At 59.5% G+C, this 13,622-nt stretch overlaps 4 protein-coding genes across 4 annotated transcripts; 2 read left to right on the forward strand and 2 right to left on the reverse strand.

Moving 5' to 3' along the window:
* Nucleotides 1–51: 51 nt before the first annotated feature.
* On the forward strand, nt 52–5,885 carry BDZ90DRAFT_61571 (hypothetical protein). Its single transcript, XM_025509724.1, has 2 exons — nt 52–856; nt 927–5,885. The coding sequence occupies exons 1-2, from the start codon at nt 106–108 to the stop codon at nt 5,783–5,785; spliced, it is 5,610 nt and encodes a 1,869-aa protein (XP_025360361.1). The 5' UTR covers nt 52–105; the 3' UTR covers nt 5,786–5,885.
* On the reverse strand, nt 5,660–9,348 carry BDZ90DRAFT_61565 (hypothetical protein). The gene has a single exon (XM_025509723.1). The coding sequence runs from the start codon at nt 9,250–9,252 to the stop codon at nt 5,881–5,883; it is 3,372 nt and encodes a 1,123-aa protein (XP_025360362.1). The 5' UTR covers nt 9,253–9,348; the 3' UTR covers nt 5,660–5,880.
* Nucleotides 9,349–9,581: 233 nt separating this feature from the next.
* BDZ90DRAFT_222884 (TPR-like protein) lies at nt 9,582–10,409 on the forward strand (the record flags this gene model as incomplete). Its single annotated transcript, XM_025504546.1, has 2 exons — nt 9,582–9,778; nt 9,869–10,409. The coding sequence occupies 2 exons, from the start codon at nt 9,582–9,584 to the stop codon at nt 10,407–10,409; spliced, it is 738 nt and encodes a 245-aa protein (XP_025360363.1).
* A 144-nt stretch (nt 10,410–10,553) lies between these two features.
* On the reverse strand, nt 10,554–13,513 carry BDZ90DRAFT_246902 (BAR-domain-containing protein; the record flags this gene model as incomplete). Its single annotated transcript, XM_025507579.1, has 4 exons — nt 10,554–11,151; nt 11,236–11,725; nt 11,796–11,946; nt 13,487–13,513. 4 exons carry the CDS (start codon nt 13,511–13,513, stop codon nt 10,554–10,556), a joined length of 1,266 nt encoding a protein of 421 aa, XP_025360364.1.
* Between the last annotated feature and the right edge of the window lie 109 nt (nt 13,514–13,622).

Here is a 13,622-nt window from a genome sequence, read left to right on the forward strand (position 1 = left end):
CTCTTGGTTGGCTGTGTGCCAGTGAAGTCGCAACCAACATCAAGCCGACGGCGTGCCTCGATCAATTCCTTCTCATTTCGCCATCCCTTGACAAATCCTCACAGCATGGAGGCTTCGGCGGCAACGAAGGCGCCTACGAAGACAGCAACAAGGCCGCCGCCGCCGACTGCTCCCAAGATACCGGGAGATGTCGCTCCCCCTTCACACAACCCTCTGCCTTCACTCGCCGACTTCCTCATCCAGATCAATGCCGGCTCATCCTCTTCCACTACCCTGCCTCTGGAGGCTCAGCACTCCCTCATAGCAACACAGAGGGCAAATGTCCGGTCTTCTCTGACGAAGCAGCTGAGCAGTCAAGAGACGCAGATGCGCAATGTCGCCTCGAAAGCAGCGGAGAATCGTAAGAGCCTGCGAAAGCTGGAGAACGAGGTGGACAATGTCGAGTCAGCGGGGAGGGCACGCGCTTGGTCTGCTGGGCTTATTGATGCGCTACAGGAGTTTCGCGACGCTAAACAGGAAAAGCAGCAGCACGAGAGGCTTATCGAGGTCTTGGAGGTCATGCAAAGAGCTCTTCTTGCCATTGAGGCATTGGAGGAGACGATTGCGCAAGGCCGACTGGAGGATGTCGCATATAAAGGGGCAAACGATGCTGCAGAAGCCGCTTGCGAGCCATTGACTCATGGCTGGCTGTCAGCTGATCAGAGCGTGAGGGCGTTCTGGGATTTGCAAAGGCGACTGCGACAGTGTCGTGAGAAGGCGGATCAGATGCTCGACGAGGGTTGGGAGAGGAGCGTGCAGGTCATCCCGAGCGAGGCTGCGGCCAGTTGGACATTGATCGTCATGAAGGAGCTGAAGTGTGAGTTGCTTCGGAGGATTATCATTGTCGTGACGATGCTGATTGTCAGCTTCTCTTTTGCCATTACCAGTCTCATCCACGGCAGCGCAAGCTCTGCGATCCGCTAGCCTTCTGCAAGCCCTCGAGCGCAAAGGAAAGCTAAAGGACAGGGTACCGACCCTTGCCGCTCAGCTCGCCGAGCGACTGATACAATCGTGTCTCAATGAAAGTTGTACGGTGCGAAAATTGCAAGGCGCAGGGGACTCGGACCACATCTCCCTCGTATTTGCCCCCTTAGGCTCATCGACGCCCGCAGCTGGTCTCGAAGCTCTTCAGCTGGCGTTGCTCTTCATTGGCAGCGAAATACTCTCCGACCTCCCAACCAAGGCTAGGCAATCAGACTTTGCCCGTGCGCTGCTCCCCAGGCTGGTCCAACCGATCCTAACAAATCTGCGAGCTACCCTTCCCTCACGGTATGACCCCGTCGAGACCATATCCGCTCGCCTCGAACAATCTCGTTCCCTCGCGCTCTCCTTGTGCTCCTCCCTTGCCTCCTCTGGACTGCTCCTCACCCCTGACGGGGCCGGTCCTTCTGACCATTCGCCAGAGGACAATCACCTCGGTCAACCTTCGCGCATCATGGCTTTCGCGCAAGACGTTGGCCGTCAGTACGTCTCTAAGGTGGCCAACGAAGCGCGCGACGAGGCACGACGCATCTGTACGACGCTGTCGCTCAAGGATGAAAAAGGCTGGCAGGCAGAGGAGATTGAGATCGCAAGCGAGGAGGCCCAACCGCTTGCGCAGCAGATGACGGGCATGGGCAATGAGCGACTTGTGGACGAAGATCATGAGATTCGGGGGACGCTCACTACTCAGAAGGACACCAATGGGGTTGGCGTCGGCGGGGGAGATGAGTGGCAGTGGGGTGACGATGATGGGCGCGATGATCCAGAGACGTACAGACATCCTGCCAAGGCTGGCATAGCACCTTCTGTCCTCAATCGCTCCGCCTCATCGGCATCTCAACGGTCAACAGCTTCATCAGGCCCGGAAATAAGGACAGCAGCGCCGGCGGCAAGAAAGCGAGCCGGAGGTCGCTCTGCTCTTGGCGGTGTGCGTGTTGTCAAGCCTCAAGATCAGATGGGCAGCGGACCTTTGCCTGAGGGAGATCAGGATGACGCTTGGGGCTTTGGTGACGAGGATGATGCGCCAGAGGCTGCTGCGCCGATTGCAGCACAACAGGCCCGAACAGTATCATCGAGCTTGCCGCCGCCGCCACCACCATTGGGCGATGAAGAGGATGCTTGGTTTGCGGAAGAGGAGCCTGCTGCGTCACCGCCGCCGCCACGAGCTGCTGAACGGCGTTCCACGCTGTCCTCAACCTCAGCGGCGCCATCGACCTCTCCAGTCATCGCCTACACTAGTCGAGCACCCCTACAGGAGGCCGAGCTCGATGACGAGGACGCCTGGTTCGCAGACGAGGCGTCAAGGCCGATGCTTATTGACCACTCTCAAATGCCGATTCCCGACTCGTCACTGCCAGTTAATACAGCACCGCAACCGGTGGCCGTAGTGCCTGCTCAAAGCGACACGGGCAACGAGGATGCCTGGTCTACAGAAGGACCACCAGGCACTAATGACGGAACGAGGTTAGCATTACCACTACCCAACATCTCCGACCCTATTGACGTTGACGAGGATGCCTGGGGTCTTTCGGAGGAAGAGAAGGCAAAGCGGGCAAGCATGATGCTGTTGGGTAATCATCCTACGCTTCAGAGCCTGTACGAGCCTTCAGCGACCGCTCAGACCAACACGGGCGCCGCCGGCGAGAGCTCCAAGGTAGAAGAGGACGACTTTGACGAAGATGCCTGGGGCTTGTCCCTCGAGGAGAAGGTTGCGAAGCGAGCAAGTCGACTTTTGCCGGTAGCGGGCACCGCAAACGTCCCTGCTGGGAATGAGGCATTCGAGGCCGAAAGTGCACCACCTACCTCAACCCTGATTCATCCTGTAGAGCCCTCTCAAGCCCGCGTTGAGGAGCCTGCACTACAAGACGGGGCACGCGCCCAAGAGGAAGCTCCACTCACCGAAAAGAATCTCGAAACCGCTGCGGCAGAGGAGAGCCACGACGAAGAAGCCCAGGTCTCCGCGCCACCGGCCGCATCCGCTCGACCCGCTCCTCTCGGTGTCAGCCGCCCGCCATCCGTAGTTTCATCCGTCTCCGCCATCGCTCCCGGCTCTTCTCGCTCGGACAGCGCCAGGAGCACCATCGCTGGCGTGCCGACAGTTCGGGAGCCCGAAGAAGGCGAATCAGCCTTGGAGTCAGCCATCCTAGCCGACGACGTGTCTGTCGCCGGCAGTGACAACTCCCGGCGCCAACCCTTCCCTATCGAATCGGCGCTGCCTGAGAGCTTGCCGACGAGCGAGGGGGCTGAATCGGATACCTCGCTACCGGCTACACCCAAGACGGAAGGCCGAGCGACTCTCTCGTCGGGTAGCAGTCTGTGCATGCCTCCCTCGTCTGACGTGGGAGCTATCGAGGAGAGCACGACAGCAGAGCCTTTCCCCGTCGAGTCAGCTCAGTCCGTTTCGACAGCCAGCCAGGCTGCGCCTCCGATCGCTCTGACGGATCTTGACGATAGGAGAGGTGGAGCAACGGCTCCTCTTCCATCCCACCTGATTGACACTGCCGCCACGCCACCAACAACAAGCGGGCCCCCATCCATCGCATCCCTCCCTCCTACTCCTTCAAGAGAGCGCGCTGATCCCGGCTTCACGCTCGAATTCGAAGATTCCTCTGCCTCGCGACCGCGCACGCCGACACTCGCGAACTATAGCAGCACAAGTAGCGAGGTGGACGATGACGAGTCGGCAGCTGCGATACCCTTTCCCATCCGCTCTGCGGTCCCTTACAATCTTCAGCCGAACAGGCAGGGCAGTCTCTCATCATGGACAGAGTCGTCTTCAGCGCCGCGCACCGGGCCGCCCTCCGTCGTGTCCGATTTAGGCGCAGCATCTGACATGGCATTGCCTCCATCTCCTGGGCTGCAGAGAGCGGATGAGGATGACGGGGCGAGCGGCTGGGGCTTCGACGATGGTGATGAGCATGAAGGAGAGTTGGGCTTTTCAAGTCAAAGCGCGGAGAAGCAGCAAGCTGAAGATGAAGGAGATCAGTTCGCTTCGAGAGGGAGGGCAGGGACCGCTCTGCCTCCACGCCCGCCTGCTTCGCTGCTTCAGGCGGTCAACAACTCAAGTGAAGCGCAGAGCGATGCTGGCCAAGAGTATGGCGATCCCTGGGCTAGTCTTTCGGACTCAGCCCCCATGCCAGCAGCAGGGACGGCGCCAGTCGTCCCGATGGGTGATTCGCACCCCCTGACGAAAGAGGCACTGCAAGTTCTGGCAACTGAGAGGGTAGCGAAGCTTGAGACGCAAGTAAATGACATCGCCGAGCAAGAAGCGCCTTCTACTACAGCGCAAGCCCCGGCGCAGCCGGCTGACGACGTGAGCGGATGGGCATGGGATGAAGAAGCCGACGGCACTGCTCCCGCTGCAACGCCTTCCTCCGCAGCTTCAGCAGCATCGCCACCAGCCGCTGTTCAGAGCCAATCGGCAGTCATAGGACGCGTCAGCAATGCCTCTCCTCTGCTTGGAGCTCGCCAAAGCTCAGCAATCCGCCCAGCTCCACCCCCCGCAACCGCCTCCGAGCTTGCAAGAGCGACGTCGCGCGGCTCTACTCAAGCAGGAGCAGCAGCGGGGGCTGGAGCGCTTGCGGCTGGCGTAGCAGGTGCAGTAGCCACCACGCAGTTGCCCGATCCTCAGCCTCAGCATGCCGTACCTCAGCCTGCTGCAGCAGCCAAGGAAGCCCAAACGTTCGAAGCACCTAAAGGACCGCATCAGGAGACCTGTCGCATATCCTTGCGCTCGCGTCAGCTCGTCAATCTGGCTCATTCTCTCATCGATCAGGCGGTAGCTCTTCGCAGCGCGCACAGCAACGGAGTCGCTGTCGAAATTCAGCCAGCCTCGCTCCTAGACCCTGCGCTCGCCGACATCTTCGATCTTCATCTCGCGCTGTTTACGCCCGAGACAGCTGCAGCTCTACAGCAAGTCCCAGCCTTGAGCATGCAGTTCGTAAATGACTGTCGCTTCCTCTCTCGCCAAATGATAGCGCTGGAGTCACGAGTCAACAAAGAGCTCCCAGACGTCGTCGCCGATTCCTCCGGAGCTCTCAGCAAGCGTATCACAACGGCGGCGCAGCGCACGTCCCTACTAGCCACGCGCTACCTCACAGCACACCTCTCAGGGCATGCCTCTCATCTTGCCAACCTCATCGCAACAGGATGCGACTCCTTCCTCTCAGTATACAACGACGAGCGCTTCGTCTCTTGCTCGCGGACGCTCTCTCAGGCTTTGGCCACTGTCACGAGCCTGGACCGCAGCTGGAGAGGCACACTCGGTGACTCGCAAAGATGGACAGCTGTGGGGGCGTTGTGGGAGGGCGCGGTGGTCAAGAAGGTGTACGCTGATGTGTTGGCGCTGGATGATGTCGGTGAGAAGGAGGGCGAGAGGTTGGCCGAGCTTATCAGGTCTATTGGGGATGACAAGGTAGCGGGATGGTTCACAAAGACGAGTCGTGATGCCAGCCACCAGGTGCAAGGTGTCGACGAGGAGGAAGAGGAGCAAAAAGCGGCCGGCCATCGTCTGGCCACGTACGTGCCTTCGCATCTCAAGCTCACGGGCTACCTGCCCGAGATGCTTATTGGGTCTCTCGCCGACGTCGAGTACCTGCTCTTCGAAGGTGGAGCACTTGCGTCTCCCGACCTCGAGGCGACGGCCGGTGGTGGCGGCTCGCCATGGTACGTCAGTCGCGAGGAGGCGAAGGGGCTCATCAGGGCGACATTTGCAGACTCGAGGAGGAGGACAGATCTGTTAATGAGAGTGGCTAGAGGGGTATGAGGCAGAAGGGACACAGGGATGCAAGACAGCATGCAAAAGGGCTTCGCCGAAGGAAAGCCAATATCACATTATCATGACATCGCGCCTTCTCACGCCTACTGATCAGCTGCAGCCGCTGCCATTCGAGCTGCCTTGAACCTCGACATCTTCGGCGCTGAAGCAGCATTCTGCGGTGCTGCGGGCGCTGCGGGCATGAGAGATGGTGGCGCCTGTGGCTCAAGGTCTGTGCCACTGCCTCCAGAGGAGACGGGCAGCTCACGCTTCTTTGCCAGGGAGCTGCCACTCCGCCCTCCAATGCTGGGAGGAGCAGCCATTGCCACGCCACTCCTGTTTGGCCTGTCGTCTTCGTCAATGCCGTTCCAGCGAGACCGGAGGGGCGGAGGTCGAGGCGGATTTCGCTTGGCTGCTTGATCCGACGGGTCGGCTGTCGCTGCATTTGCCCTCTGCTCCTCGCGATGCTGCTTCTCTTCGAGGCGCACCCGCATCACGTTCATGAGCTCGTCATCCTTCTCGTCCTCGTCCGTTTCGCCTTCGAGATCGACCCCTTCACGGGGCAGGCGATCGCCTTCTCTAAGGTGGCTAGAGCGCGCTGGCGTCGACGATGACGTTGCTGACCGAGGGTAGCGCAGAGGCGTGAGCGAAGGCAGGATCATGACCGGTGACGGTGCGCCTTCTTTTGGCTGACGGTTGCTCGTACTGCTCGGCCCAGCCGATGGCTCTGGTCCAGCATTGGTCGCTCCCTCGAGCAGGTGAGCCAGCTCGTGGCCCGCCTCATCGGCACGACGGTCACGTTCGGTCCCTCGGTCCCTGAATCCAGCGCTGGGCCTGTTCGAGTCCGTCTGGTTGGCCACGCCATCCGCTCCCATCCCAAGAGCCTGGACGATCCTCGACGCCTTGAACCTGCTCATCCGATTCGGCGGATCCACGCTGCGCTGCTTCTTGATCTCCTCGTCCTCAAAGCCCATCGAAGAGACCAAGTCGCGCCCATCAATTTCGTCTTCTCTCCACAGCTCTCCACCATCGTCCCCACGCGCCATTCGCTCCTCCTCTCTCATCCTCTCCCCGCTGATAGCCATAGCGAGCTCCTTCCTTCTCTCTTCGCTCATCTCCTGCCGCTCAGCCATCTGCTTCGCCTGAGCTAAAGCGTACTCACGAGCAAGCTCGGCGTTCTCGAGGTCAGAGACGAGCCCAGAGAAGGTGGGCTCAAGGTCTGCAAGGTCTGATGCAGAGTAGTGCTCATACGAGTCCAGCGACCAGTCTGAGTCATGGGCACCGTCCTCGTCCGCTTCGTCATCTGCGCCGTCTTCATCAATAAGATCACCTGAAGCGTAGGCTGAGCGGGCGTAGGCTTCTTCGTCGTGCTCGTCCAGCTCGAGCTCGGCCGTGTCGCCTTCGAGTAGCTCCGCGAAGTCGTCTTCCTCTTGCTTGTCACCGTCATCGTCTTCTTCCATGGCAGAGCTGTCCAGCTGAAAGCGCACGCCTTTGCCTTCGGCGTTTTCATCGCCACCAGACCCCTCCTTGCCCGTCCCGACGACGACCTGACCATCGAGGCCTGTCCTCGTTCTAGCACCTCCATGACCTCTGCCTTCTTGCGCTTTCAGGCCCTGACTGCTCCTCTCAAGCTTTTCGCGATACGCTTTGCTAGGCCTGGCGTGCGGGACGGCAGATGGCAGGCCCTGCAACTCCCGCTCAGCTTCGAGGGGTCCGTCCGAGATCAGGGACCGGTCCAAGGCAGACATGCCAAGAGACTGACGAGGCCCCGTCGCAACGGGAGGACGAGGACTTGGCATGTTCGCTGCCGCCGTCTTTGAGGAAGGAGGGGGACGATTGAGGAAGCCGCGCTTGAAAGCGGCTTGTTTGGCGGCATTGAGCGCAGTGGCCGTACTCGACGAATCGCTGGTGCTCGCTGCTGCCTCACGAGGTCTCTCGAGAACGGAAAGCCCAACTGCAGGGCCCTTCGCCTTGTTCTCCTCTTGCTGCTGCCTTTTCCTCTGAATCTGCTGAACCTGTTTCCTTGCCATCTCTTCAGCTTGCGTCTGCTCCTCTCTTAGCCCCCGTAAGGCGTCTTCGCCGCGATCGGTCCCCGAGACGATCTCAGGACCAAGCAAGTCAACAATGCGAGCCGCTTCGTCTTCAACGCCAGCGTCTGGATCGGCAGCTGCTGTAGCAGGATCGGCAGGTGCCGCTGAGAAAGCCTTCAAGCTCGCTGATGCTGGTGCTGCCTCTTCTTCTTTCGCCCCTCTCTTGCGACCTCGCTCTGGACTTTGGATCCTGACGCTCTTCTTCTTGCTCTTGGCGGCATGAGCCGCAGGTGCCCCGTAATTATCAAGTCCTTGCATGCTGCGGGTCATTGCCTCGACGTTGGCCTCATCCTCGCGCGCTGAACCCTCGCTCTGGCTCATAGAACGCGGCATGGGAGTCGGCGATCCTTCGTCGAAGCGCTTGTCGAGGGGGTCGGAGGACGAGGCGGCTGCAGGGCTAGATGGATTCATGTTGAGGAAGCCTCGTCTGATGCCTTGGTGGCCGAATTTGGACGACGTCGTCAAAGGCGGGACAGGGCTTGCTTTGAGCACAGACTTGAGCGGTTTTGACTGAGAAGGCTTCGGTGTTGGTGAGCGCGTACGCTGTGCCTCTTGATGCGGCGCCGCAGTCTGTTCGCTGGCTGTCTCTCGGGCCTCTCCCTCTTCGTCCTCTTGGTCCTCGGTCATTCCTTCGAATCGACTAAAGACGCTGTCGATCCACTTCTTTCTGTCCTCGCCCTCAAGTGCATTCTGCGGCTTGAAAGCCTCGACGGCAGCCAGCTGACTTTGGGCTGAAATGGTGCTGGAAGGTGTCTCTTGAATTGTTTCCATGGGATCGACGAAGGGCAAGCCTTCTTCATTGAGTATCCTCCCATCCTCGTCTACGATTTGTCGATCTGACGAAGCCCCCATCAAAGCAGCGGCTGGGTCCTTTGATGCCGCAGCCAAGGTCTGCTTGATCCTCTCTTGCGCCTCTGCGACGAGAGTGGACCGCAGCGACTCGAAGTGCTGAGTGAGGCGGGCCAGGAGGTTTTGAAGGTACGATACGGCCTGTGCCGTCGTTTCAAAGGGCATATACGACGCTGGTCTGGGAGATGGCATTGCTGCTGCTGCTGCTGCTGTTGCTGCTATTGACTGCCATGTTTGTCCCGGAGATAGACGAAGAAAGGGCGGCGACTCAGAGTGGGATGATGACGTTACGGGAGGATCAAGGCGGAGGGCAATCTGGCAATCTGGGCTGACTTGATCATCGACGAGGCCCTTGACTAGAGGCGCAAGGGCATCGATGTCTGCCTTTAGCTTAGTGAGGCGACCTCTTGCCACTACTAGTGGGTCTGGCCCTAGAGGCTGAGCAGCTGCCTGACCATTATCCTGCTCGGTGCTGAGGCCTAGAGATGACAGGAGCTGGACGAGATCTGACGAAGGATTCAGGTGCGGCGTTGCCATGTCGAAGTGGTCCCTCGGATCGTGACCATGTGAGAGCGCGAAGGAGTGGAAAAGCTTCAAGAAGCGGCGGGTGGAGTCAGTCGCAGTCAGTCGCAGTCAGTCGCAGTCAGGCAACGACGAGCAAAGCGCGCCGATGCAGCAGTCTAAGATGGAAATCTCTCGCCAACGACGGAACGCGGCCGGGGAAGCCGGAGGAGCCTTTGACATCTTCCCATCACGACCTCAAGATGATGCACCAATTAGTACGGAGAAGTTTCGCCGTCGCAGGTACTTCCAGGCATGCCATCAAGGCGGCTAATGCCCGCGCTGTGGCCTCTACGTCATTGATCATGCCCCATCACCTACCTACTCCGACGTCATTAGCTCGCCCAGTCCACACCTCTCCCTCGATATATGCTCAGTCAACGACGCCCAATTCTTCCCTGGCCAACCCGGCTGAAGAGGAGGCTCAGAAAGCCCTCGATGAAGGAACGTCAAGACTGGAGGCGGGTGACTGGGAGGCAGCAAAGGAAGCCTACGCTAGGAGGTGAGCAGCAGCAGCTCCAGCGCTCCCGCACTCCACCTTCTCTATCCGTGGTACTCACTACCCTCTCTCACTCTGCTTTTGACCTTACAGCTTGACCATTCACCCCTCTTCCACCGCTCACTTCAATCTCGGTGTCGTCTACTTCCGCCTGGAAGACTTACCCGCCGCTATCAAGTCCTTCGAGGCGTCCCTCGCCCTCTCCAAGGAGCAGAATCGCCTCAAGTCTGCGGACAGCGACGCCGAGTCCTCCACCGAGGAAGCCAAAGAGTTCACCGACCTAGGTGATGCTGACGCTCACACCAATCTCGCCTCTTGCTATATCCTCTCCCAACCACCAAGGCCAGATCTGGCCGTCAGTCACTTACAGTCGGCCGTGCAGCTCAGCCCGACGGATGGCGAGTCATGGTTCAACCTAGGTGCCGTGCTCGAGGCCTGTGAGAGATTAGAGGAGAGCGCAAAGGCGTATGAGAAGGCGCAGGAGCAAGGCGTCGAGAGGGCGACCGAGAATTTGAGGAATGTTGGAGGTAAGATCTTGGCTGCGAGGCTGGGTGTGGGCAGTGGGGCTTTGCCGCAAGAGGAAGATACAGAGGTCAAGGATACGAAGGAGACGACGGCGGCAAAGGCCAAGTGAAGTCAAAGCGGGAGGTGAAGAAAGAGATAGACGTTGCATCTGCATTCTCGGTACTGGTACTCGTCTGCCTGCGCATGATGTGCTGTAACGTCTGCCAACGCGGGTAGGACCTCAACGTGAGCCCTTTCCCTCTCCTGAGCCCCCTCAATCCTCCCTCACATAATTACCCGGAAACACTCCCCTCGCTCCGCTCTCACCGATGCCGGTCCACCAATCCTCTGTCGAAGCCGTCCTCTCGACGACTTCAATTCTCTCGCCAGCCCGCAATGACAAATCTCCCTCTGCCTGAGCCGCGTAGTCGTAGAGGGCCACGACGTACGTCTTTGCCGCCGCTGCTCCTGGCTTAGGCTTCGTCGGCGGAGGCGGCGGTGGAGCTTTCCGACCCGCTGCTGATGCTGATGATGATGATGACCCGTACGGGGGTGGGGAGGTCATGCTGCTCGCGGAGCTGCCGCTGCGACCGAGGCCGCCCTTGCTTGGGGCGCCAGCTGCCAGGCCTCCCGCCCGCGATGACGACGCAGATGGCGAGCCTGATACTAGACCCCCCCTCCCTGAGGTGCTCAACACTCTGGCACTGGCTGTCGCTGGCTTGCGAATCGAGAGCTCTTCAAGCTTCTCGGCCGCATCGGTCAACATGTCGGCGTAGCGCTGCTCGACGGCGGCTGGAGAAGTGTCCGTTAGGTCGTACTTGCCATCGGCAAAGGTTTGAACCTTGTCGAGGGTCAAGTAGAAGACGTTGAGCCTGCGCACGTCAGGCAAGGGGGCCAGTATGAGAGGTCAGCGAGAACGACTTTTTGCAGAATGAATGCGCGTGGGCGCTACGCACTGCATGTAGTAGAAGGAATGGAAGAGTGGGCTCATGAGGCCCTTGACCTTCTCAAAGAAGATGGGCAGCTCCTCCTTCATGGCGTTGTTGTAATACTCATAATCAGCGCTCGCTGCGTCAAACTCCTGCTCAAGCTTGAACAAGTTCTGCTCGTCCTTGAGCGTCTTTTCCTTCTTCTCCTTGAGTTTGGTGAAGGAGTTGTTGAGGCGATCGAAATCTACGAGCTTATGGTCTCGCTTCGTAATGTTCTTGCGGATCGCCTTGAGGCACTGCTCAAACTCGGTGAGCGGAGCTACGACTCTGGACTCGATGAGGTCGATTTCGGGGGTGAGGATCTCGCGCAGCTCGTCCATCATCTGCTGATAGTGGACGATGTTAGAGACAGTCGTGGCTGCGGATGGATGACGGCGGTCGAGGTCGGTTTCAGTGCCTATTGGGTTGAAGAGGATCGCGAAGGCGCTGCCGAATGAGGCGCCGCTGAGGAGCATGTCTGGGCGAGGCGAGTGCAAAAATGATTATCAGCACCACGAAGAAATGTGCGAGACTCTGATCTTGCTCACTCTTGACGGCATCACGGAAGGTCGCGCAGTCCTTGCTGAGCTTCTGGGCATTCTGCTCGATGGCCGTGAAGCGTCGATTGAGCTCGTCAAAAGCGGCGTCGTGCGACTTGGTTGCCATGCCCACCCTGGTGGTGAGCATGTGCGGCGTGCGCTTGGCAAATTTGGCGATTCCCTGCCGCGTGAAAGGAAGACGGAGGAAGTCGTGAGTATGGACGAGAGGCCGGGAGGAGCGAGAAGGCAGAGAGTGTAAGTCTCTTTGGAGTAACTGACCTTCATGGTGAGGACGAATGGGCAAGCCGACTAGGCGACGATGGGAGGAAGCAAGGTAGAGACTATGCAGACAGGGGACACTGCTAGCTGAGATAACGCAAAAGGAGCGTGAGTTGTGGCGCGTCGTGGTAGCCCTAGTACGAGGGGAGGAGAAGATGTAGGGATCGGGATCGCGGTCGAATGGAGAAGGAGGATGCATTCGTTGGCTGCACCGCATCATCGCCTAGCCTCTTGGTCGTCGGAGGGCGGCGCTGGTCCGCTCCGCCCTGCCGCCCGTCCGCTTGGCGTCGACCCGCCGCTGCTCCACTCGAGACGACGCACAGGCGGGCGAAGACAGCAGCCAGCCGGGCACCGACTGTGAGGCACACTACCATTCAGATGTCACGAGCTCAAGACAGACGAGGCGATATCAACGAATTGCAATTAACGAGAGCACATTTCCATGTGACGCGGCCAGACGCAACGTCGACTGAGCCGCACCTTCTCCTTTTGCTGCTGCGATCCATTGTCCACCGCTGCCACCCCAGCTTGCTCAGGCCAGCCTGAGAGCCGTCTCTGGCCTGCCTGCATGCCTGCCTGCCTGCCTGCCTGACTGACTGCCTGCCATGGCTGCTCTTCCTGCTGCGTTCATCTCGATGTCCCACTCGAGCTACCTTGCGCTGCCTCTGACCCCGCCTCTCCTCCTGCCACTGCTGTCGCTGCCGCTGCCGCCTTGTTGCTCTCTGCCAGCCTCCTCCTTCTCCTCGCCAGTCTGGCCTCCATTTCCTCGTCCCTCTCTCTCTCCTCGAGCCTCTCGCTGTAGTACTGACCGCATTGCAGGATGACGACGCCGACGAGAGCGGCAGCGAGGACTGCATTGGATGCTGCAAGCTCTCGCAAGGGCAAGACGGTGGGGTCCGAAGGATTCGATGGGTCTGCGAGGGGTGGAGTGGGAAGCTGCGCCGGGCTCAGCAGGCCCAACGAGGGCAGGATGCGGGTGAGGTAGACGAGAATGGATGCGCCATAGAGGACTGCGGACGTGGCAAGGGCCAGAGGGCAATCAGATGGTGCGACGTCGCCAATCGTTTCGCCGTACTCACACAAGCTCGCTCCATCGAAGAGCCAGTTGCTCTCCCTCCTGCCCTTGGCCAGCTTGGCCAAGACGATGAATGCGCCAATGATCCATCCAGTGTGCAAAATGCGAGCAAAGGGCACGGTAGATGGCGTGGGCACAATAAGGGTGTTTGAGTAGTAAGCATGCGCCGATACGACGGAAGCATGCGTGAGGGGCGACTGCCAGAGGAGGAGATGATCCGCAAGCCAGTGCATAGAAAGGGTCCCTGGCAGAGAGCGAGATTAAGATGGTCAGCAACTAGTCATGGATTTGTCGTCGTCGTCGTCTTCGCACCGCGCTCACCCAGCAGGAAGGACGTCGTAGCCACAACTAGGGCAACTGCCACGCCCGTCATGTTGCAAGTCGGCAAGGATGCGAGCGAGCAGGCAGTACGGGTCAGGGTATGTTAAGGTTGGCAAAGAAAGCGAGGAGACGAGGTGCGGAATGCGGGTCTTGATCCCTTG

This window comes from Jaminaea rosea (genome assembly GCF_003144245.1).
Source record: "Jaminaea rosea strain MCA 5214 unplaced genomic scaffold BDZ90scaffold_13, whole genome shotgun sequence".
Taxonomy (NCBI): Eukaryota; Fungi; Basidiomycota; class Exobasidiomycetes; order Microstromatales; genus Jaminaea; species Jaminaea rosea.